This window comes from Capra hircus, chromosome 7, assembly GCF_001704415.2.
Source record: "Capra hircus breed San Clemente chromosome 7, ASM170441v1, whole genome shotgun sequence".
Classification (NCBI taxonomy): Eukaryota; Metazoa; Chordata; class Mammalia; order Artiodactyla; family Bovidae; genus Capra; species Capra hircus.
In genome coordinates, this window is record NC_030814.1 from 88,895,915 (window position 1) to 88,921,354 (window position 25,440).

A 25,440-nucleotide genomic window follows, 5' to 3' on the forward strand; every position below is an offset into this window, starting at 1 on the left:
TGCTGGAGAATGTAAAAATTTGTGTACTTTTAATATGCTGATTTCTCCTTCCAAAATTTATAAAAGTTAGGTTATGCCTATAAGATTATGTAACACAAAAACATTAAAACTTAAGACTTTTGAATTACATGTAGGATGAAGGCTATGGACTCAAAGTAGGGAAAAATAAAAGCTTATTATTTCCTATCATTTTAGGAGCCCCAAAGTCTTACAGTCAGTTTAAATAAGCTGAACAGTATTTGATATAAGGAAGGGACAGAATAAACAAGCCCCAGCCCAGGACTTTCATATCCTGGTTTCCCTGGGCTACATTACAATATGTTTAAACTACTCAATAGTCAAAACTAGACCACAAAGGAGAGGGAATGGTAGTCAGAGAAGTTTTCTTTAACTGGTAACTGAGGAAATCAAGGTTCTTGAGGCAATATTCATGACAGAAAAAATGGATCAGTTGAATACAATACCTTGAGAGTCTAACCTAGGCAAATTAATTGGCATCTCACCAGAAAAATTAATACAAGATCAAGGAATTTGCCTTATTACACATTTGGAAAGAACAAAGTAAATTAGAAATAAATTCTACTAGTCAGGAGGGCTAAAGAAGTTAGAAGACCTTATTTCTTTAGCCAGATCTTTATTCACTCAAATCCGAACTATATAAGGACTTGAATTATTTAGTTAAATAGTTACCATGTTAATTGGGTTTCCCTTGTGACTCAGCTGGTAAAAAATCCACCTGCAGTAAGGGAGACCTGGGTTCAATCCCTGGGTTGGGAAGATCACCCACTCCAGTACTCTGGCCTGGAGAATTCCATGGACTGTACAGTCCATGGGGTAGCAAAGAGTTGGACATGACTGAGTGACTTTCACTATCATGTTAATTAAATTTCCCTTCAATTCTGTTCAGCTGCTTAGTCATGTCTGACTCTTTGCAACCCCAGGAATCGCAGCACGCCAGGCCTCCCTGTCCATCATCAACTCCCGGAGTTTACTCAAACTCATGTCCATCGAGTCGGTGATGCCATCCAGCCATCTCATCTGCTGTCGTCCCCTTCTCCTCCTGCCCCCAATCCCTCCCAGCATCAGTCTTTTCCAATGAGTCAACTCTTTGCATGAGGTGGCCAAAGTATTGGAGTTTCAGCTTTTGCATCAATGTACCTAATTTGAAAATCTCATTGCCTTTGGCTCATGGGACCCAGTTCTTACCTTCTCCCAGTCTTTGGCCTTGCTTTTCCCTTTGAAGTCCGTGGCCTCTCTAATTTCATCAAGGACTGCCGAAGGCTCTCCTCAGTATAGGCAAGATACACATGAGAAAGGTCCACTTCAAAGGGCTATATAAAGGAAAGGAATAAGACATTCTAACACACAGATTTGAGGAAAGATTTAAAATACTGAAAAAACTCCTAGAAAAAAGCCAGAGACAAAACCAAATAAGTATCTACAGATATATTTTTCTCATGCCATATATTGCAAATGTATTCACCAATCATTGGTGAAGAAACCCTGACCCACTATAAATTCCTCAGTAGTAAAGAGAAACTGTTGGTTTTTCCCTAAAGCTGTTGCTTTCTCTTGTTAACCTAAGATTAGGACCAGCTTTGAGAGGGACAGACACATTCTAGTCTCTAAACAAATCCCCAAGACCCAGAGAGGTGGTAAAAGAGTTTCTGAAGAGGACTCCATGCCCCTCTTGTGATACAGAAATGATAAGCTGCCCCCATGACTGCAGGTAAGCAGAACTGTCCTAATAATCACCCGATTCTAGAGCCTCGACTCTCAAAAGATTAGCCTATTTTTCAGCAGAGCTGATTTACAGATATCATGATAACACAATCTAGTGACCACATTCCTCATAAAGAACCAATTGTAATTTGTTTTCTTTAAAAAAAAAAAAAGGCACTCTTACATCTTTCTCCTTTTTATCTGGAACTGGAGTCTGCTTTCTCATGTTATTTCCCGTGTAGGCAACACATTTCTCAAAAAAGAGAAAAAAGACAGGGAGAATTATCTTAATTAGCAATTAATACTATGAATGAGGCAAATCACTATGAGATTCTGAGGGTACACTCATAAAACATGATTTGAGGGATTTCCCTGGTGGTCCAGTGTTTAAGAATCCACCTGCCAATGCAGGGGACGTGGATTCAAGTCCTGGTCAGGAAACTAAGACCCCACATGCCACGGGGCAACTAAGACCCAACACAGCCAAATAAGTAAATAAATGTTTTTTAAAAAAAGAACAAAACATGACTTGAATGCTGGGACACAAAGGGAGACCCAGAGGTCATTCAGTCCTACACACCAACCAATAATACCATCTCTCCTGAATATTCTGTGTTATAAACTTTAATCATCTTATCCATCCTAGTGGATGACCATCGGATTCATCCTCTGGACCAACCTCCCCACTGTGGCCAGCACAACTCTGGTCTATAGGAAGTATTCAATTAACTGTTTCATAAAAGGATGAAGGTTAATACTCACTAGCTGCCATTCTCCTATGTCTTCATTCCAATGGACATAGTTTTCAATCATTTCCTTTTAAAAGAGTCAAGGATGATCTACTTTTAATATTTAGTAACATTTAAAATACTGAGTTAAATATAGAACTAAAATCTTAATATATTAAGTGAAAAAAGTTAAGTTTCAAAACATTATGTATTGCATGATGCCCTTTTTGGGCTTCTCAGATAGCTCAGTGATAAAGAATCTACCTGCCAATGCAGGAGACACAGGAGAATGAGGGTTCAATCCCTGAGTTGGGACGATCCCCTAGAGAAGGCAATGGCAGCCCACTCCAATATTCTTGCCTGGAAAATCCCATGAAAAGAAGAGACTGCCAGGCTACAGTCCATGGGTTTGCAAGGAGCTGGACATGACTGAGCAACTGAGTAAGCACATGCGATGCCTCTTTTATAAATTTAAAAATATATACCTTCAAGGAATATAAGTAGATGCAATTAAACTATATAAAAATAAAAAGCAAGGAAATAAAGAATTTAGGATTCAGGATGGTGGATACCTTGAGTGTGAAGAGGTAAAGGGATGGAAGAGGGGAGAGAGAAACCATTTGGTTAGAAATAGGACACTATAATGGTCCTAGATTTTGTTCTGGGTGACAAGTTAACTACAAAATAAGTAAATAAAAGAAGGCCATCCAAGGACCATCAAGGAGAGTGTACTGTGAACCAAATATTAATTCCAAAAGAAAGAAAGAAAAGAAAATTAAAAAGAAAAAGAAAAAAATATTAAGCTTATATTTAGACAAATTTCTTAAAACTGTACACAAATTTAAAAGGAAAAGAAAGAAAAAAATTAAAGCTTATATTTAGACAAATGTTAAAGTCTACTAAAATGTACTGGAAAGAGATATTTGGTGAAAAGAATAATAGAGGCTTTGATTTTAAAATTATTCTAGTATTCAGAGTTAGCATCTATCTAGAGATGGATGGTAGTGATCATTGCACAATATTGTGAATGTACTTAATGAAATGTACTCTTAAAAAGTTAAAATGGTGAGTTTCATATGTCTATTTTACCACTTCACGTCAAACGCACAGAATTAGCATCCATAAACGGGAAAAAAAAATTAGCACAGTTCTGTTTATTCTATTCAAAGGTAAAGAATGTTGAAAAAATAAATAGGACCTATGCCTTTACATGAATTACATGAATCTGGCCTTTCTCCTAAGGAATGAGGAATTCTTATTCAGATAGTTAGTTACTCAAATGGAGAATAATATATTAAGAAAAGTTAACAGCTGGAGTGAAATGTGATGGAATTAAAGAAAATTTTATCAGCAAATAACATGTAAATATTTACCGCTAATTAAATTAGAAATTGCATTTCTTTAGTCCTTAACCCCAGCCAAGTGACCTAATATTTAAGTCAGAGAACTTCCCACTTACTTGATAATCCGGAGGTATAAAGTTATCAATAATAAGCATCTGAAGTCTCAGTTCCCGGCTAAGTTGTCGAATGTTCTCCAAGAGGCCTTCAATTTCCCTCTGATGTTCTTGTTGGAGATCAGCCATCTACCAGAATCAATGAAAATACTAAGGCAAGTAAGATTTTAAATACAAAACAATTTCATCTGACAGGGCAGTAGTCTAGGAAACCTTGTAAAAGGTTACCCAGTTCTCTTGCAAAAACAATGGGCAGAATAATATAACACTATCACTGTTTACTCCACCACTTTAATAGTTAAGGCTGAAATAAACTATTTTTACTAGCTTAACAGATGAAATTTAAAATTGCACAAAAGGCGAAAATTTCATTTCTGTAAAACTGTAAGCACACTTTATGACTCCTTTAGGATTCTTAATCATACTTGCTGCTAAGTCGCTTCAGTCATGTCCGACTCTGTGCGACCCCATGGACTGCAGCCTACCAGGTTCCTCCGTCCATGGGATTTTCCAGGCAAGAGTACTGGAGTGGGTTGCCATTGCCTTCTCCTGTATAATCATACTTAATCAAAGCTAAAAAATTCAAACAACAATAATAGGTAATTTCTAAGAGATCAACCTCTGACTTTGCAGCCATCAGCATAGTCCAAACTTTCTTTAATTTCTTGGTCTTTCCTTGTGCTTCTTCTTGCAAACTGGTATACTTTTCTTCAATATCCAAGCGTTCTTGCTATGACAAAAAGTGGTGAACTTCAGAATAATTTTCTTCATTAAAACTTAATTATTTAACAAATGATTTAAATGTTTAGCAAGTATTATCTTTCAAAGTGAAAGTGAAGTTGCTCAGTCGTGTCCGACTCTTTGCGACCCCATAGACTGTAGCCTATCAGGCTCCTCTGTCCATGGGATTTTCCAGGCAATAGTACTGGAGTGGATTGCCATTTCCTTCTCCAGGGGATCTTCCCAACCCAGGGCTCGAACCCGGGTCTCCCGCATTGTAGACAGACGCTATACCGTCTGAGCCACCAAGGAAGTCATTATCTTTCAAAGCAATCCATAGATATGCTTTAAAATTTTATTAAGATTATAGACGTTCAGCTTTTCACTATAAAAGTAAATACCTCAGATGAAACATCAACCAAAAATAAAAATTCACATTACCTCTTTTTCCTCAAGTTCTCTACGAAGTTGCTCTGCTCTTTTTCTCCTTTCTTCCAGTTCCATGTTGGATTCTTCAAGAAGTTTCTCTTGTTCCTCAGCTTTTGCCAACAAATCAACACCACCAACAATTACCTTCTTCTCCAGTGCAGATAATTTCTCTAGCAAAGACTGATGCTCCTGTCTGTTAATTAAAATGAGAATACACAATATCCATCAATTATGTACTATTCTACTAAATTTACCCAAATGTAACAAAAATTTAGATATATAATTTCAAAATAGGAATGTAATTACATCTCTCTCAAATTACACAACTGGGTAGTATTGCTTTTAATTACAATTCAATTTTCTTGCTTATGAATACTGTAAGAAAAAAAACAGAAATTTAAATCACAAATTCATCTCAATTCAGTAATACTCACTGGGCCTTAAGAAGATCTTTTTCCCGTTTCTCTAACTCAGCTCTAGCCTTGTTTCTTTCTTCTTCTTCCATGTCAAGCTTTGTTTCAAGTGCTTTTCTCTCTTCATCAATTTTTGCTTGCATTTCAACCATCTTATCTGGGGAAACTTTCTTTTTACCTGTTTGAGTCATTTAATTGCAACAATCACTTCAGAGTCAGTATTTCAGACGTACACATTATGTTCAAAAGATACACTCCTCAAGAATACAAAATCAAATCTCAACATTTTAAGGAAATCAACTGAACAGTATTTTTTATTTCTACTTATTATGTTCCTAAGATTTTTTTTTAACTGCTAAATTCAAACTGTTGTCCAACTGTGCATTGATAACTAAGAACAAAAGTAAGTAAAAGAGAAACATGAGATGAGTAGGAAAAAATAAGAAGGAGATTAACAGGAAAACCAAATAAATAAAAAAGCAAAGACCTCTGTATCTCCAAATAATATATTTCATCAAAAAAGCAATATCATTATTTAGTTACTTTTTTCTGATAACCAGGTACAAAACCAAGTTGCTTCTCAAAACACCTTCCCACAAAATTTATTAAAATAAATGAATAAGTAAAAGTCACACACAAATCAGACAGAATTTATATCAAGTAGTTTTTAACACTGAATATATCTCCAGAGGTTTTAAAAAATTTTACTTGATAAAATTACTTGAAAGTATTTTATTTCATAGCATACTTTTAAAGGAAGTAATGCTACACTAATTATGTAACAGTTACACAGTAATTAACCAGGCATTTTTTAGTTGCTGAGCTGTTATGACATATCATCAAATCTTAAATGAACAACTAAATGACTTATTATGTCAAATTCAGGATCCTAAATCTCCCTAAGTCAGATTAAACATTTCAAGTGTGAAATATAAGTAGAAATATTATCAAATAATACAGCTAGAAATACAATTTCCAAATGACTATTTTGATTATAATGCCTAACACAATGTTTTATATATATATATAAAATAAATGTTCATTAAAGATTTAATGAATTTCAAAATCATGAAATTAAAATGAAAAATAAAAAAAGAAAAACCAGCTTATTAAACTCGTTATGAAACCGAATTAAAGATAATTCATTTCTGGTAATACAATTTCTTTGAAATGTACTTTCCTTCAGAAAAAACAATCAAATTTTTCGTAGAACTGGTCTGAGGCTCTCCTGAAAGCTTTCTGTCATTCTTAACTTCCTTCCCAAAGGACCACAGAAGAGTGTAGAAGAATTTATAAACTGTTAATGTCTCTACCCAAAAACTAACCCCACATGCTGACAAGGAAAGAGAACTGAAAAATAAAGATGATGGAGATATATATATCTGAATAAACTCTTTCAGGAACCACAAGACGATGAATCATTCACAAGCTTTAATTCTTTGGGTTAAAATCATATAAAACCCCCAAATGTTTAAAATACATTACCCTTCACTTCTTCAGAAATATAAGTCCAAAGCAAACTAAAGCCACAAGATGAATAAGTTAAATAAAAGAGTAAACAAAAGCACTGATCCAAATTCATGCTTTGGTGTGGTGTGATTCATTGCATCCCAAAGTCAGGATATAGACTTGACTCTATTGGCTTTTTTGGCACAATCACCTGTATTGAACACACTGAACTATACTGCTAAAAAGTAATATTAAAAAGTAATTTAACTCTTATTCCCAATGAATTCCTAGAAAGAATTTCCCATCAGTAGTAACTATTTCTCAGAAATTTGAGGGGGGAAAGTGTAAGTTCAGGTATAAAGTAAGTGTATGCACTAAAATAATTATGACTTCCTTTAGATTCTAAAACTATGGTGAAGAAAAAATGGCAAATACGTTAAAAATTGTACGTGTGAAAACTGTATGTGTATAGAGGAAATGGTCCCGTCAACACATGTACATTCCCTTTCTAGGCTTCTAGGGCTGCAACTGTGTTGTTAGTTAAAAATACATAGTTTCTGAATGCATTAAAAAGCACCTAAATAAGAAAATATAAATATGTGTAGAGATACAAAAGCACATGCCTACTGATGAACTACTACTATGCCTGAACTGCCTCACTTTTTCAAAATCATTCAGGTAATATTTTCAAACTGATGTTTTAGCAGCAAAAATCTTACTGTGTTCTCACAGCATTTTCATAAAAATGACCATATATACATAGTTTCAGTTTCAAAAGTCTGATATTTAAGTAATATATTATTTTAGTCAGAATTAGTCTGATGAATTGTATTTATTGTAAGCTAAATGTGGATATGTACCGACTCCAACAAGGCACTTAAAAACATGATATTATGAAAAGTTACATTTGGATTTTTTTTTTAAGATTTAAAAAAATATTAATGAATCAAACCAACCAACCAACCAAAAAAAAAAAGAAACTTCTAAAATTGTAAAAATTTAACACAAAGTTTCAGGTAAAAAAATCTAAAAAGAATGTTAATGCCACAGAATATTTAACTGAGCCAAAGAGGAGTGATAATATTTTAATTCCCATCTACCACATCCTCTAACCAAAACTGAGGTGGACTTTAGCAAGGCAAAATTAAAGGGAAGAATTTTAGGAACTGTTAATTGAATTAACTTCATTTCCATTACATGAGTATTCATGGCCATACATAACCAGGCATGTGAGTCCTCGCTTTAAAAAAAAGGAGAAAAATGCTCATATATGAAATCATTTATATTTCTAAAATTTGGCTTACTAGGTCTTTAAGAATTTAGAGAAATGATTATGCCATGTGGTTCTGGTGATATATTTATTTTTATTGTTTGTTAATTAGGTCTAGAATATACAATGTGTAATGTAAAGCTTGTAGTTCAGAATTGTTTCCTTAAGAAGGTAATTTGGAAACTAAAATGTTCCTAATACCTTCGTTAATAAAAACTGAAATAAGTTTTTTTAAAAGAATTTAATAAAAAAGGAATTAAAAAAAGCTAAAGCTGAAAGATACTTTAAAATACAAGACAGATACTTACCTTGTAAAAAAATGAATTAAAAAATTGTAATGTGGTTAAATAACAAAGTTCTCTATAGTTTAAATAATTGTACCACGTGGAGTGCAAATCAATCACACCAACCTGCTTGATCTTTCAACAAGTAGTAGTAAGCAAATCGGAGACAGGAAGCATACGCACAGAGATGAAGAGGAAAAAAGAAAAAAACATTATTTCTTTTGTAAAACAAAGAAAAATGTATTATAGCATTTATTTATAGTATAAGTATAGGAGTAAAATTATTATACAAACTGAAATAGAGCAGTTTTATGCAAAAAGAAAAGTATATTCAACATAATCAGAGATGATAATTTAAGCAAGGATAGTAAGATTAATTTAGTCATATTTCTAATCAATCTTGACTCCCAAACTTGCAAATATAACAGTTGAGCAACAAATGGAGGACATGGAATTGGGAACCTGCTAAGACCTGGCAAGTAATATAAAGAGCAAAACAGGAAATAAAGCCAATTTTAAAAATTAGTAAGTTAGAAGTAGCAAAAGTCACACTGTCCATTTTCAAAATTTCCCAATTCAATGACCTCTAATAAGGATACATTACAGGTGTGCCCCCCTTTAAGAAAATCGAACGCAAAACCTTCAACCAACAAACTAGAGAAATTTGCAGTGATCATGTGACTAACAAAAGCACTTAATAAATAATTTTTAAAGACAGCAATTCTCCCAATACAACTGATTTCCCAACTTGATTTATAAGCATTTTCAAGAAATGCTTATTGCATAAAGTGAAGTACACCTGTACAGTAACAAACTTGCATTCAATCTATTAGTACAGTCGTTAAGGGTAATTATAATGATTCTACAGAAGTAAATGATCAATTGATGATTCAAGCAAACAACACCTAAAAAAAAAGGGCCATTCATATTTTTAAAAAGGAAGGTACATACATGTTACACACAGCAACCACATGCTGGGGCAACCATCTTTCCACGTCATCAACATACCCACAGTGCAACAAAAGAACTTAACATTATATACTAGGTACACAAAGAGTAACTAAAACTGCTTGAACTACAATTCATTTCATAACAAATTTTCATGTAAATACTTTTTAAGAATTAAGGTAAAATTTAAAACAGAAAATTATAGTACCTCCCACTCAGATATTTTCTTACATTAAGCAATGTATAATATACAAAATGAGACTTCTATGTGGTTTCTAAAGCAACGTCATGTCTTTTGAGTTAGCTTATAAAATTAATTGTCTTGAAAAAATATAAGAACAATAGAGAAAATTAATTCCTAATATTCTGAGAATTCTTCCTCTAGAAAGCTAAAAGCATGAGAATAACCAAATGTTTTTGTTATTAGTTTTGGAAAGGTAAGAATATATAGATAATGCTTTAAAAAGCAGTAAGCTGCAAGCTAGTACAAGAAAGCATTGATTCTCTTTTCTTCTGAAACTAAAATATAAATAAAATTAATAATACTTTTCAAAATAATCGATTAAATTATGGTTTAAGAAAAAGCTTTAGGTTTGAAATAAGTCAAGACAGATCCTGCACAATTTCTTGTGGATCGGAATTCTCTAATCATAACATAGAAAGTTTCTTAAAATCAATTAGGTCATTTAGAAATAGAGATAAATGGTCATTTGATATAAAATACCATTCAATTTATCTTTACTTGCTTCAAAGTTTACATTTTTCTTTATTTGGGAGCTTTTGGTCTTAAGTTACCCCTAAGAATAGGACACCAAAGCATAAAATCTTTTTAACTACAAGATATGTTATAATGGGCACCATTGTACTTCCAAATATAATGTGTACCGTATGAAATTCAGAATTTTGTTTTTATAGGTAGGTCCCTTGCACTGACTAGGATGTATGATGAAACACGAAAAGGAACCATTAGTTATTCTCTTATACAGCTTACTAGCTCTCTTCACATTATCTCAACTGCAAAAGCATGAATCTCTCTTCCATTGTCTCAAACATAAGCTTAAGCATATGTTTTAACAATTATGGTTAACGGGAAGCAATGAAGAGGGGAGGAAAAATCACCACATGCTTTGTTTTACTCAGAAGTCCAACATATATTCTTTAAGTCATGACAGGGAGCGGTGCAGCATTTCTCAAATGAAGCCCATGAGTTATGGAAAAGCCAAAGCTCTGTTAGAGAATTTAAGAGCTACCACTCACTAGGCAAGAACTTATCCAGAGGTTTCTCTATGACAGAACATGTGGAGTCTGAACTACTGCTGCTGCTACTGCCTGGAAGACAAAGAAATGAGCCCAACGGGAACCAAAGAAAGAGGAAACAAGAAAATGAACACATACACAGAGAAAGAATTTTAAAGGACAATCAAGTTTTGTATTAAAAAACCAAAACTTACTTTCCCTTAAAATCAGTCTTGGCAGTCTATGTAGTATTCTCTAATTACAAAGCCATACAGGGGAATTAGAAACTGTATTCCTTTAAGTATCCACTGCAGGCAAACCTCACTATTCACTTCAAGTATAGTAATTCAGAGGTTTGGAATGACAAGAATAAAAAACAAGTCACTTGGTGACAAGTAAGTCTATTTAAACCATTTATGTTGATAAACTAAAAGAACTGAGCTTTCAAGTCCTGCACAATTAAAGTTAGAGGAATGATAAATTACCCTTTAATACAAACAGTTTGGGTATGTCTCCAATTTCACTCTTTCATCTCCAAAACATCAAACTAACAGATATACATGTTCAAGGTTTCACAGCAGAACTTTAGAAGGCTTACTGAAATTTTGAAAATTTCTAAGCCTGGAAGGAAGAGGTTACTATTAAATGTTTTAATATAGTAAGTAAGCAGTAGCATTTTTCTAAATTCAAATTTTCATTTTTAAACAAATCTATTATCTGTCTTAGCTTTGAATTGAATAGCTTACTCTGAAAAAATAGGTATGGACACAAAACCGTTTCTCTGAATCAGGGATCAGCAAACACTTGCTGTAAAGGGACAGAAGATAAGTGCTTTAGGCTTCACAGGCCATACAGATGCATGTGAAGATGGCTGTAGACTGTATGTAAACAAATGAACATGGCTGCTTAATAAACTATATTTACAAAAACAGGTGGTGGGCTGATTTTGGTCAGCAGACTACTTGCCAACTCTTGCTCTAAATTATATTTTTCCTGCCTTTTGAAGGATTCTCTATGGCTTTTAAATTTGGGACACCTGATCAAACAATGATGAGTTATTTTCAGCAAGAACATTTTAATAAGACAAGCAAAATATGCACCAGCTCGAAAACAATGATCCACATTAATGGAAGAGAGTTCTGAAATAAATATTCAGATAAAAAGATCTGAAATGTAGGCCATTATAATGTGTCTCTCTCTTTTGCACTGTCATCTATATCTTTATCACAATATACAGCTTTAATTGATACTTTGAAACAAACACTCTGTTAACAGATCAGTACATTTTATAAAGAAAATACATTTTACATGCTATTATATAATAGAATCCTTCTACAAATTTATTAAAAATTCAATAACTTCTAAAGCTTAATCATATTTGAAAAAAATTCACAGTATCTTAACTTTCTAAAGTATTCAGATTTCTAACACAGATAAAAGTCCCCACATTAAAATCCCACATGAAATTTAAAAATAGAATATACACTATCACAGATTTTTATAATTCTAAGTAGTATAAAAAACTAGAACATACTGTATGCTGATTCATCTAGAAATAACAGATCAGTATAGGAGGAAAAAATAATGCAAAGTTAACCAGGTATATGGCAAATCCTCTGTTCAAACTGCTACCACAATTAAAAAATGGCAAAATAAAAAGCATGTACTCAACAGCCTTAGGAATGTTAAACCATCATTAGGCAGCAATCTCATTTAATTTCTAGAACACTGAAATGAACTTACTCCTTCTTTTTTTCCTTTTCTCTCCATCTTCTCCAACCTCACACTCTTCATCATCCTCTTCCTCTGAACCGCTGATATCAGAGCCTGATATTTCTTCCCCTTGAACAGAAATTTAATACAATGATATTTATTCTGTACCAGGTCACTGCCTATTCAGGAAACGCCTATATCAACTTTCTTCATTAAGTTTTTGTGCCCTAGACAAACCTTATTTTAATATTCCTAGAGAGTATATCAGATATGTTAGCCTCAGAAACAGATATGATATACACAGAGGTTTTATTTTTAAAGTTCCTAAAGAGAAGTTAGACCTAGACCTATTTAAACTTTCAAGTGATTAGTTTACAGTTTTAAATGTTACATGTTAGAGGTATTATTTCAATGTTCGAAAAATATGATCACTTTTGGAAAGCATTTTTTCCTCAGTTTTCTATTTAAGATTTCATTTATTTATTTTTATAAATGCCACATCTCACTGGCTCATTTCTTTTGCTTCATTTTTTGGCTGCACTGGGTCTTCGTTACCATGTGCAGGCTTCTCCAGTTGCAGCTGGCAGGCTCTAGAGCACATGGGCTCTGTAGTTATGGCGCACAGGCTTAGTTGCAGTACGTGGGATCTTAGTTCCCTGATCAGATATCAAACTTGGACCCCCTGCATTGAGAGCATGGAGTCTTATCCACTGGACCACCAAGAAAATCTCTAAGATTTTAAATAATTTATTCAACCTTTTTCTATTTTAAGAGCCATACAACTGTCATCTAACACATGATCCCACTCTTGGGACTATATTACATCAAGTAATAGAAGGGCTTATTTGTACAACAAATATGTTAATTTAAAAATATTTTTTAAAAAGGAAATTATAAAGCTAATATTAATGCAAATCAGTACTATGGCACCTTCAAAGTAGTTATTTAAAATTACCACTGTCCACATATGAAATGTCTAGGAAAATAAAGATAACTGGGTGGGAGGGAGTAAAATATACACTAATCCTAACAGTTGAACCTAAAAACCAAAAAGTGGAAAGAATTCAGAGTCTTGGGAGAAGAAATTCATTAAACAGATATTTCTTCAGGTCCAGAAACAATAACACCCTGGCAGCAATGAGTACACCCAATGCCTATATCTTGGTTTCTAAATACCATTCTCTGATGAAAGGAACCAGGGAGAAACAGATGATTTTAAGAACAAGGTAAGGAAAACATAAAAATGAGCCCCAAACACCTGTGGTGCCAGAAAATGAAGAAGTGATAAGCAAGCAAACTGATGAGAGCATGCTGAAAGGATACAGGAACTACCCTGAAAGATCTCCTAATGGCCAAAGCTGGAACAATCTGAACAATGAAATAAGTAATATTACTGTATTATACACCCACAGACTAAAATAAATACCCATGAATCCATACTGACATTGAAAAATACTCAAACAAACAGGGGAGAGGAGACTGATCTTCCTTACACTAAAATTCAGAACACTAAGAAAAATGGGAAGAAAACGTTATCACTGAACAAATCCACAGAACTACTGTTGGATGCTAAAATTAGTGGAAGAAAAGTATGATGAGAAATAGAAGTTTTGTATAATGTCAAAAGTATATCTCCGCAAGATATAAATTAGTTACAAAGGAAATAATAAAATAAATTTACAGTGGAGAAAATCTGCAGAATAATTATGAGAAGTGAAAGTCAAAGTCACTCGGTCGTGTCTGACTCTTTGCAACCCCATGGACTATACAGCCCATGAGATTCTCCAGGCCAGAATACTGGAGTGCGTAGCCTTTCCCTTCTCCAGGGGATCTTTCAGTGGTGAAAATTTGCAGAATAATTATGAGAAAACTACAGATAAATTCAAATTGAGGAATATTCTACAAATATATGATCAATACTCTTCAAAAAGTTATGATTACAAAGACTGAGGAATCAGAGACTGAAGGAAATTAAACAGACATGACAACTATCAATAAATGCCATGCATGATCTGTAACTGGATCCTGAACTACAAAAAAAGGGCAGTAAAGAGGAAACTGTCAAAATTCTAGTAAGAATCTATGGATTAGTTAATAAGTCTGTATCACTGTAAATTTCCTGGTGTGATAATCATCTTACATGATGATTATATACGATGTTAACATCAGGAGAAGCTGGGTAACAGGTACATAGGAACTCTCCTTGCTATACTTGTGAGTTTTCTATAAACCTAAAATTATTTTGAAATAAAAGTTTAAAAGTTATTCTTTTAATATTTTTGCCTATTTTTAGATTACTCCTATGATCAACTCTATTAACTGGATTATAAGAAATGTCCTAAGAGTGTAAATAAAATGAAGTTTATTAAAAATAAAGTTAGCATTACCATATATCTAGCAACTTCACCTCTGGATATATATCCAAAAGAACTGAAAGCAAGGACTCGAACAGGTATTTGTACACCCACATTCATAACACCATTACTCCCAACAGTCAAAAGGTAGAAGCAACCCAAGTATACATCAACAGATGAAAGGATAAAAAGAAACACGGAAGAAAATTCTGACTCATGCCACAATATGGATGACTACTGAGGACCTTATGCTAAGTAAAATAAGCCAGACACAAAAGGAGACATATTGTATGATTCTACTTATACGGGGTACTTAGAATAGTCAAATTCATAGAGACAGAAAGTAGAATAACAGTTACCAGGGGCTGAGGGAGAGAGAGGGATGGGGATTTAGCATTTAATGGGTACAGAGAGAGGTTCATTTTGGGATTATTAAAAAGTCCTGGAGATGGATGGTGGTGACAGCTGCAGAACACTGCCAATGTACTTAATGCCACAGAACTTCACACAAAAATACTTAAAATGGTAAATTTTATGTTATGTATTATATATTTTACCACAATTTTTAAAATGCAAAAAATGGGTCAGAAATATAAAGGTATGAACTCAATACTAACAAATCTAAGAAATTTTACATCTTTGAAACATACTGACTATAAATACCACCTAGTGGTCACAGTTAAAATACCAAATTCCATTATCTAAGAGGCAGCTAAATTATAGCTCTTCCTCAATAATCTTACTCAAATTTATTGAATTAGCACCTTCTTCAAATGTTTGCGATGTCTGGATCTGGATTTTACATCTGATTTAACCAGCTTCCCCATAGACTGGAGAGAGGCAATTTCAAAGCCCTTTATTCACCAGGTATGCAAAGGAGCCCTGTGCCAGCTAGCTCATAGCATGAAGATTCAGGGAGTTACTGACCACCTAACAATGGTTGGTAAATTTCTCACCCTCATGACAAGGTCTTCAAATTTTCTAAACATCTAACATTATATCTTGTTAGAAAAGGATTTCCAAAATAGAATCTCATGTTCAAATTTAAATATGAAAGCATATTTTCAAGGCCATGCAATCAATTTTCACTTACAGTAAACTAGGTTTACATGAGCAGTCAATGCACTGATTATGTTAGAGCCTTTGTCTGTGTGGATCACAACTGTGGAAAATTCTTAAGGAGATGGGAATACCAGACCACCTTACCTGCCTCCTGAGAAACTTGGATGCAGGTCAAGAAGAAACAGTTAGAACCAAAACAACTGACTGGTTCAAAACTGGGAAGGAAGTACAAGGCTGTACATTGTCACTTTGTTTATTTAACTTCTACGCAGAGTATATCATGCGAAATGCTGGGCTGGATGAATCACAAGCTGGAATCAAGATTGCTGGGAGAAGTTTCAACAACCTCAGATATGCAGATGATACCACTCTAATGGCAGAAAGTGAAGAGGAACTAAAGAGCCTGTTGATGATGGTGAAAGAGGAGAGTGAAAAAGCTGGCTTAAAACTCAACATTAAAAGAACTAAGATCATGGCATCTGGTCCCATCACTTCATGACAAATACAAGGGGAAAAAGTGGAAACAGTGACAAATTCTATTTTCTTGGATTCCAAAATCACTGCAGATGGTGACTATAGCCATGAAATTAAAAGACACTTGCTCCTTGGAAGGAAAGCTATGACAAATCTCAACAGCATATGGAAAAAGCAGAGATACAAAAGCAGAGGTATCACTTTGCCAACCAAGTTCCACATAGTCAAAGCTATGGTTTTTCCAGTAGTCATTTATGGATGTGAGTTGGACCATAAAAAACTGTGGTGCTGGAGAAGACTCTTGAGAGGACCCTGGACTGCAAGGAGATCAAACCAGTCAATCTTAAAGGAAACAAACCCTGAATACTCATTGGAAGGACTGATGCTGAAGCTCCAATAATTTGGCCACCTGATGTAAAGAGCCAACTCACTGGAAAAGACCCTGATGCTGGGAAAGACTGAAGGGGGCAGCAGAGGATGAGATGGTTAGATAGCATCACTGACTCAGTGGACATGAATTTGAGGAAACTCCAGGAGACAGTGGACAGGGAAGCCTGATGTGATTCAGTTCATGGGGTTGCAAGGAGTGGAATGCAACTTGGCAACTGAACAACAATAACAAACAACAAACTAGGTTTACACATAACTCTGTGATTGCTTTATTTACTTCAAATAATAGTGCCTGACATCTATTACAAAGAACTCTGGTCATGATAACTAACTACATGTATGGTAGAACTCACTCATCTAGACAGAATCAAAAACTTGTTTAATAAGTGGTCATATGAAATCTTTACAGAAGATCATGAGGACTGAGATGGAGGTTTAAATCAAATGAATTTTTAAATCACTGCACAAATATTACATAATTTTACTTGAGCTTAATGTGAAAATGCCTAATAATGTTAAGTAGCAAGTTACTTTGCAAAAATATTCCCTTAAACATCAATATCAGAGGTTCAGAGAATTTTTAATAGGTGGTTTTATTAGAACACTTATTGGTTAAAAACACATTTTTAACCAACATTAAGATTAATATTTTCAAGAAAATGTTACCTTCTTCAAGCTTTTTTTTCAGTTCTTCTATTTCCTTCTGAAACTGACGAAGCAAAGCATCCTTTGGATCCTCATTAATTCTAGCTTTATTTTTAATATTCTTAGCACGATTAGCATACCGCAACGTACTGATGGTTTCATCATAATTGTAATCTGCTGGCCCAATATTTGCACACTGTTGAATTAGGAACACAAAGCATTTTGCTATATACATGATACAGTTTAAAAACTTTATTTTTATAAATAAATAATATTTATAATATTATTTTTATTATTACATTTTAATTTTTAAAATTTATTTTTATTTTGGCCATGCTGCATGGCATGCATGATCTTAGTTCCCTGACCAGGGATGGAAACTGCAGCATCCCCTGCAATGGAAGCACGAAGTCTTAATCACTCACTGGACTACCAGGGAAGTTCCAACACACTTAAAATTGATACTACCATTATGCATATATCAAAGAATTCTGGAACATATTTCCACTCTGGCTGTGAAAAAGAGGGCATCACCCCATGGGTTTCCAAACAATCCAATTATAGGCTAGCACACATGGTGTGCTAAAAAAATAACCACAAATTTTAAAAAGTAAAATAATCGACAGGTTTTAAAATGTTATGAATATCAACTGCTGGCATCGATCAGAATCTTAAAATTTTCCTGATGGTAACTAAACCACCAATTAAGTCTTACCATCATGGTTTTTGAATTTCCTCCTAAGGAATCCTGAAGAAGACGAGTCAACTTAGAGTTACGATAAGGCACATGAGTGCTTTTTCCATCAACCAAGGCAGAAATAACATTACCAAGGGTGGAAAGCGAAAGATTGATTTTCGTAGCTTCTTTTAGGCGCTGTCCAGTAGCTCCAGTTTTTGCTTGTCTTTCTGAACCCTAGCAATAAACAGAGACAGAAGTAAAGCTAAAACAAAAAAATACAGAATATTTTTCCCAAAGTTAAAAAAAAGTATTTTAACAGTAAAAACTCTAATGGTATCTGGAATTCACTTCAAAATAATACTGGAAGGGAAGTGGCTGAGGGTAGAAAAGAAATAGAACTGGACATGAACTGATAACTATTAAAGTTGAGTGATGAGTACATGGAAAATTATACTATTCTTTGTTTGTATAGGTTAGAAACAGTCCATAATTAATAGCAAGTTAAACACACATACAAAACTTATATATATATATATATAAAAAATCACTCCTAATAACTTTTGAGTTATTACTCATTTATAAAATAAAAAGAAGCTACCAGAGTTATTCTTAACTAGCATCCTCTTACTTACAGCAAGATCTACAAGGTGAAGCTTCCCCATCCTGACATGCATGTTACCATCAACACCTTTCTCACTGCATTCTATAGTGATTGTGAAGATGGCATGGGAACGGGAACTATGTTCATTCATATTAGTTGCACCAACAGAACCTTGAATAAAAGAAGGAATCTCTTTAAAACTATTAACAACAGGGAATGCCTCTAAAAATAATATCCAAAATACTAAATTTCATCACAGCCAAAAGCCAGAGAACATGGTTAAACACAAAAGCTTAGGTGTATTTAGCTATGAAATTTCTGACATTTATGTTGCTAACAAAAAACTAATTTTTTCACATTAAAGAAGTACTTTTAGGACAAAATACTTAAATTCATGTATTACTGGCTTAAAAATTAACTGACTTTAAAATATATGTTAAATAGTTCAAAAAATAAACTTCTGTTTCAGCTGTCTCTAACAGGTATATTCTGGGAAACAATCACAGGAATACTTTCATATATACATTAGATGATAACAAAAATCGTCAGGGTAAAACCGTTTGCAACAGCAAGACATCAAAAACAATCAATAGGGCAGCAGTTAATCAATTATGTTAATAGAACAGTCACACTATGTATGACGAAGCAGTCTCAAAAAAATAAGGTGTATCTTAATGACATGGAAAGATACCCAAAAACATATGAACTAGAGAGAAAAAAGTTAGGAGTATAATCTTATGTCTGTAAAACAAAAGCATCCATTCAAAATATAGTAAGAATTTGAGTGTGCATAAATGTTTTACATGAATATATTGTGCAAACCAAAAGATGCTTTCCATATGACCCAGCAATCCCACTGCTGGGCATACACACCAAGGAAACCAGAACTGAAAGAGACACATATACCCCAATGTTCATCACAGCACTGTTTATAATAGCCAGGACATGGAAGCAACCTAGATGTCCATCAGCAGATGAATGGATAAGAAAGCTGTGGTACATATACACAATGGAGTATTACTCAGCCATTAAAAAGAATACATTTGAATCAGTTCTAATGAAGTGGATGAAACTGGAGCCTATTATACAGAGTGAAGTAAGACAAAGAATAACACCAATACAGTATACTAACGCATATATATGGAATTTAGAAAGATGGTAACAATAACCCTGTATGTGAGACAGCAAAAGAGACAGAGATGTATATAACAGTCTTTTGGACTCTGTGGGAGAGGGCGAGGGCAGGATGATATGGGAAGAATAGCACTGAAACATGTAAAATATCATACGTGAAACAAATCGCCAGTCCAGGTTCGATGCATGATACAGGGTGCTTCGGGACTGGTGCACTGGGACGACCCAGAGGGATGGGATGGGGAGGGAGGTGGGAGGGGGGTTCAGGATGGGGAACACATGCATACCCGTGGCGGATTCATGTCCATGTACGGCAAAAACCAATACAATATTGTAAAGTAAAATAAATAAATAAAAAAGATGCTTTTTTTTTTCACAGTGGGCATGTGTGGGTTTTTTCCTTAAATTTCAAAGTATTTTAAAAGCAATATGTTAATTTCATCCAACACCAAAATTATTTTCCTACTATACATTCATGTACAGGCCAGCTGTGATTTTAGAATTTAAACATTAAAAGGGTACTCTTTATCAGCAAATAGCTATATTAGAAGTCCGATAACTAGAATGTAAATTGCATAGATAAGGAAAAGTAAAGCTCAATGAAAGAACATAAATGGAAATCAGTGAGGGAAAATGGAAGGATTTGTGACTCCTTGTACATAATCTTTTCCTATTTTCTTTAAAATCATGAATTTTAAAAAATCAAATTTATGAAATTTTCCACAAGATATAAAAAAGGAAATAAATCTAACATCACTTCAAATCATCTAATCAGAAGAAACACACTATACATATTTCCACAGCGTCAATTCAGTTCAGTCACTCAATCATGTCCGACTCTTTGTGACCCTATGGAATACAGCACGCCAGGTTTCCCTGTCCATCACCAACTCCCAAAGCTTGCTCAAACTCATGTCCATCAAGCTGGTGATGCTGTCCAACCATCTCATCCTCTGTTGTTCCCTTCTCTTCCTGCCTTCAATCTTCCCAAGCATCAGGGTCTTTTCCAATGAGCCAGTTCCTCACATCAGGTAGCCAAAGTATTGGAGTTTCAGCTTCATCATCAGTCCTTCCAATGAACACTCAGGACTGATCTCCTTTAGGATGGAATGGTTGGATCTCCTTGCAGTCCAAGGGACTCTCAAGGTCTTCTCCAACACCACAGTTCAAAAGCATCAATTCTTCAGTGCTCAGCTTTTTTTATGGTCCAACTCCCACATCCATACATAGCTACTGGAAAAACCATAGCTTTCACTAAACGGACCTTTCTCGGCAAAGTAATGCCTTGCTTTTTAATACACTGTCTAGGCTTGTCATAGCTTTTCTTCCAAGGAGCAAGTGTCTTTTAATTTCATGGCTGCAGTCCCCATCTGCAGTGATTCTGGAACCCAAGAAATAAAGTCTGTCACTGTTTTCATTGTTTCCCCATTTATTTGCCATGAAGTGATGGGACTGGATGCCATGATTTTCGTTTTTTTGAATGTTGAGTTTTAAGCCAACTTTTTCACTCTCCTTTTTCACTTTCATCAAAAGGTTCTTCAGCTCTTCACTTTCTGCCATAAGGGTGGTGTCACTGCGTCCGAGGTTATTTATATTTCTCCCACCAATCTTGACTGAAGCTTGTGCTTCATCCAGCCCGGCATTTCACACTGATGTCTGCATCAAAGTTAAGTAAGCACACTGACAATATACAGCCTTGACGTACCCTTTCCCAATTTGAAACCAGTCTGTTGCTCCATGTCCTGTTCTAACTGTTGCTTGTTGACCTGCATACGGATTTCCCAGGAGGCAGCAAGGTGGTCTGGTATTCCCATCTCTTTCAGAATTTTCCAGTTTGTTGTGATCCACACTGTCAGAGGCTTTGGCATAGTCAATAAAGCAGAAGTTTCTCTGGAACTCTCTTGCCTCCTCTACGATCCAACGGATGTTGGCAATTTGATATCTGGTTCCTCTGCCTTTTCTAAATCCAGCTTGAACACCTGGAAATTCTCAGTTCATGTACTCTTGAAGCCTTGCTTGGAAAATTTTGAGCATTACTTTGCTAGCGTGTGAGATGAGTACAATTGTGCAGTCTGAACATTCTTTAGCATTGCCTTTCTTTGGGATTGGAATGAAAACTGACCTTTTCTAGTCCTGTGGCCACTGCTGAGTTTTCCAAAACTGCTGGCATATTGAGTGCAGCACTTTGACGCATCAATTTTTAGGATTTTAGGGTTCTACAACATAGGTCTTATTTTATCTTTTTTTTTTTTGCACTTAACATTATCTCTACATATATTTCCATGTTAAAAACAACTTAAAATTTTTACTAAAATTGATTTTGTTCTTGTCTTGCTGAGAGATATTTGGAATTGCTTCCTAGTTATATTTTATAAAGGAAACTATTATGAGCATCTTTGAGCAGATACCTTTTTTCTCTTTAGAATTATATCCATGGGATGTATCTTTTAAACTGGAACTACCTTATGAAAGGATAGAAAGAGTTTTATAGCTATGTGTTTATCCAATCAAACTATAGCAGTGTTTTAATTTGGAGAGGAAGTCTAATTTGAAAAAGTCATATTTAATATTTTAATACCTACTATTTTTGCAATGTCAGTAGCGCATGCTACTTACGATTATGATTTCTCTCTCTTTCCGGTTATGAAAACAAGCCAATGGGACAGACACTGTATCAGAAGTGCCCTACATGACATTTTGCAGTGATGGTAGGAGAGAACAGCTTGCAGCAACTCAGCAGATTCAATACCCAACCTAACGATACGGCACATAATGGAAATAAAACTAAACACTTCCATTGCTGTAATTTTTGTCAAAATGTTTAGTTTAGAATATAGAATGAAATGTTTTTTGTGTTTCAAGATGATACAAAAAACTGATCCCAATCCTCCTCCCCACCACCCTCTCTCCTCCTCGGCAATCACTAGTCTGTGTTCTCTATCTATGAGTCTGTTTCTGTTTTCATAGATATGTCCATTTGTGCTGTATTTTAGATCTCACATATAAGTCATAATTCATGGTGTTTGTCTTTCTAACTTACTTCACTTACTATGAAAATCTCTAGGTCCATCCATATTGCTACAAATGGCACTATTTCATTCTTTTTTGTGTCTGAGTAACTGAGTTTCCCAGATGGCACTAGTGGTAAAGAACCCACCTGCCAATGCAGGAGATATAAGAGACACAGGTTCAATCCCTGGGTCAGGAAGATCCCCCGGAGAAGGACACGCAACCCACTCCAATATTCCTGACTAGAGAATTCATGGACAGAGGAGCCTGGCAGGCTATGGTCCATGGGGTTGCAGTCAGACATGACAGAAACAACTTAGCATGCACATATGCATTATATGTACATACCACATTATATGTATATATATATTAATATGCACATACTTTATGTATTAATGTGTACATGTGTATGTTAATATATACATACACATATTACTTTATATACCACATAAATATATATATATTAGTATATACACACATATTTACAAACACACACACCCCACATATCCATTATCTATCAATGGATATTTAAGGTGTTTCCAAGTCTTGGATATTGTGAATATTAATGCCATGAATACTAGGTTGCATGTATCTTTTTTTTTCTTAAGTTGCTCAATATATATTTTTTTAATTGAAGGATAATTGCTTTACAGAATTTTGTTTTCTGTCAAACTCAACATGAATCAGTCATAGGTGTGTATATATATATATATTCCCTCCCTTTTGAACCTCCCTCCCATCTCCCTCCCCATCCCACCCCTCTAGATTGATACAGAGCCCCTGTTTGAGCCTCCTGAGACATACAGCAAATTTCTGTTGGCTATATTTTGCATATGGTAGTGTAAGTTTCCATGTTACTCTTTCCATATATCTCACCCTCTCCTCCCCTCTCCCCATGTCCATTAGTCTGTTCTCTAAGTCTGTTTCTCCACTGCTGCCCTATAAATTCTTCAGTACCATTTTTCTAGATTCCTTACATGTGCGTTAGAATGCAATATTTATCTTTCTCTTTCACTTCACTCTGTATAATAGGTTCTAGACTCACCCACATCATCAGAACTGACTCAAATGCATTCCTTTTTATGGCTAAGTAATATTCCATTGTGTATATTTACCACAACTTCTTTATCCATTCATCTGTCGATGGACATCTAGGTTGCTTCCATGTTCTAACTATTGTAAATAGTGCTGCAATGAACAATGGGATACATGTGTCTTTTTCAACCCTGGTTTCCTCAAGGTATATGCCTAGGAGTGGGATTGCTGGGTCATATGGTGGTTTTATTCCCATTTTTTTTAAGGAATCTCCATACCATCTTCCATAGTGGCTGTATCAAATTACATTCCCACCAACAGTGCAAGAGCGTTCCCTTTTCTGCACACCCTCTCCAGTGTTTATTGTTTGTAGATTTTTTGATGACGACCATTCTGACTGGTGAGAGGTGATATCTCATTGTGGTTTTGATCTGCATTTCTCTAATAATGAGCGATGTTGAGCATCTTTTCATGTGTTTGTTAGCCTTCTGTATGTCTTCTTTGGCGAAATGGCTGTTTAGGTGTTTTGCCCACTTTTTGATTGGGTTGTTTGAGTTTCTAGCATTGAGCTGTATGAGCTGCTTGTATATTTTAGAAATTAATCCTCTGTCAGTTGTTTCATGTGCTATTATTTTCTCCCATTTTGAGGGCTGTCTTTTCACCTTGCTTATACTTTCCTTTGCTATGCAAAAGCTTTTAAGTTTAATCAGGCCCCACTTATTTACTTTTGTTTTTATTTCCCTTACTCTAGGAGGTGGGTCATAAAGGATCTTGCTTTATGTCATCCAGTGTTCTGCCTATGTTTTCCTCTAAGAGTTTTATAGTTTCTGGTCTTACATTTAGGTCTTTAATCCATTTTGAGTTTATCATTGTGTATGGTGTTAGGAAGTGTTCTAATTTCATTCTTTGACATGGAGCTGTCCAGTTTCCCCAGCACCATTTATCAAAGAGGCTGTCTTTGTCCCATTGTATATTCTTGCCTCTGTCAAAAATAAGGTACCCATAGGTGCATGGGTTTATTTCTGGGCTTTCTATCTTGTTCCATTGGTCTGTATTTCTGTTTTTGTTCCAGTACTGTCTTGATGACTGTAGCTTTGTAGCATAATCTGAAGTCAGGAAGGTTGATTCCTCCAGCTCCATTCTTCTTTCTCAAGACTGCTTTGGCTATTTGGGGTCTTTTGTGTTTCCATATGAATTGTGACATTTTTTGTTCTAGTTCTGTGAAAAATGCCATTGGTAATTTGAGAGGGATTGCACTGAATCTGTAATTGCATTTGGCAGTATAGTCATTTTCACAACATTGATTCTTCCTACCCAGGAACATGGACTATCTCTCCATGTTTATGTTGTCTTTGATTTTTTCATCAGTGTCTTATAATTTTCTGTATAGTTCTTTTGTCTCCTTCAGTTCAGTTCAGTCGCTCAGTAGTATCCGACTCTTTGCGACCCCATGAATTGCAGCACGCCAGGCCTCCCTGTCCATCACCAACTCCCGGAGTTCACTCAGACTCACGTCCATCGAGTCAGTGATGCCATCCAGCCATCTCATCCTCTGTCGTCCCCTTCTCCTCCTGCCCCCAATCCCTCCCAGCATCAGAATTTTTTCCAATGAGTCAACTCTTCGCATGAGGTGGCCAAAGTACTGGAGTTTCAGCTTTAGCATCATTCCTTCCAAAGAAATTCCAGGGC

The 25,440-nt window shown here is 34.9% G+C and overlaps 1 protein-coding gene across 8 annotated transcripts in view; it reads right to left on the reverse strand.

The window, feature by feature from the left end:
• KIF3A (kinesin family member 3A) overlaps nucleotides 1–25,440 on the reverse strand; it is an 82,055-nt gene that overhangs the window by 4,154 nt on the left and 52,461 nt on the right. For 2 of the 8 annotated variants that reach the window (XM_018050734.1, XM_013965327.2), the window contains exons 6-18: nucleotides 18,605–18,744; nucleotides 18,009–18,206; nucleotides 17,315–17,489; nucleotides 12,399–12,497; nucleotides 10,677–10,748; nucleotides 8,598–8,606; nucleotides 5,490–5,646; nucleotides 5,068–5,248; nucleotides 4,526–4,636; nucleotides 3,910–4,035; nucleotides 2,485–2,538; nucleotides 1,907–1,975; nucleotides 1,207–1,331 (exon numbers count right to left, since the gene is read on the reverse strand). In XM_018050734.1, coding sequence (XP_017906223.1) covers nucleotides 1,207–1,331; nucleotides 1,907–1,975; nucleotides 2,485–2,538; nucleotides 3,910–4,035; nucleotides 4,526–4,636; nucleotides 5,068–5,248; nucleotides 5,490–5,646; nucleotides 8,598–8,606; nucleotides 10,677–10,748; nucleotides 12,399–12,497; nucleotides 17,315–17,489; nucleotides 18,009–18,206; nucleotides 18,605–18,744 — 1,516 coding nt within the window. The remainder of the gene's footprint in view (nucleotides 1–1,206; nucleotides 1,332–1,906; nucleotides 1,976–2,484; nucleotides 2,539–3,909; nucleotides 4,036–4,525; nucleotides 4,637–5,067; nucleotides 5,249–5,489; nucleotides 5,647–8,597; nucleotides 8,607–10,676; nucleotides 10,749–12,398; nucleotides 12,498–17,314; nucleotides 17,490–18,008; nucleotides 18,207–18,604; nucleotides 18,745–25,440) is intronic. The other 6 variants (XM_013965328.2, XM_018050736.1, XM_018050737.1 and 3 more) reach the window with 4 other exon arrangements.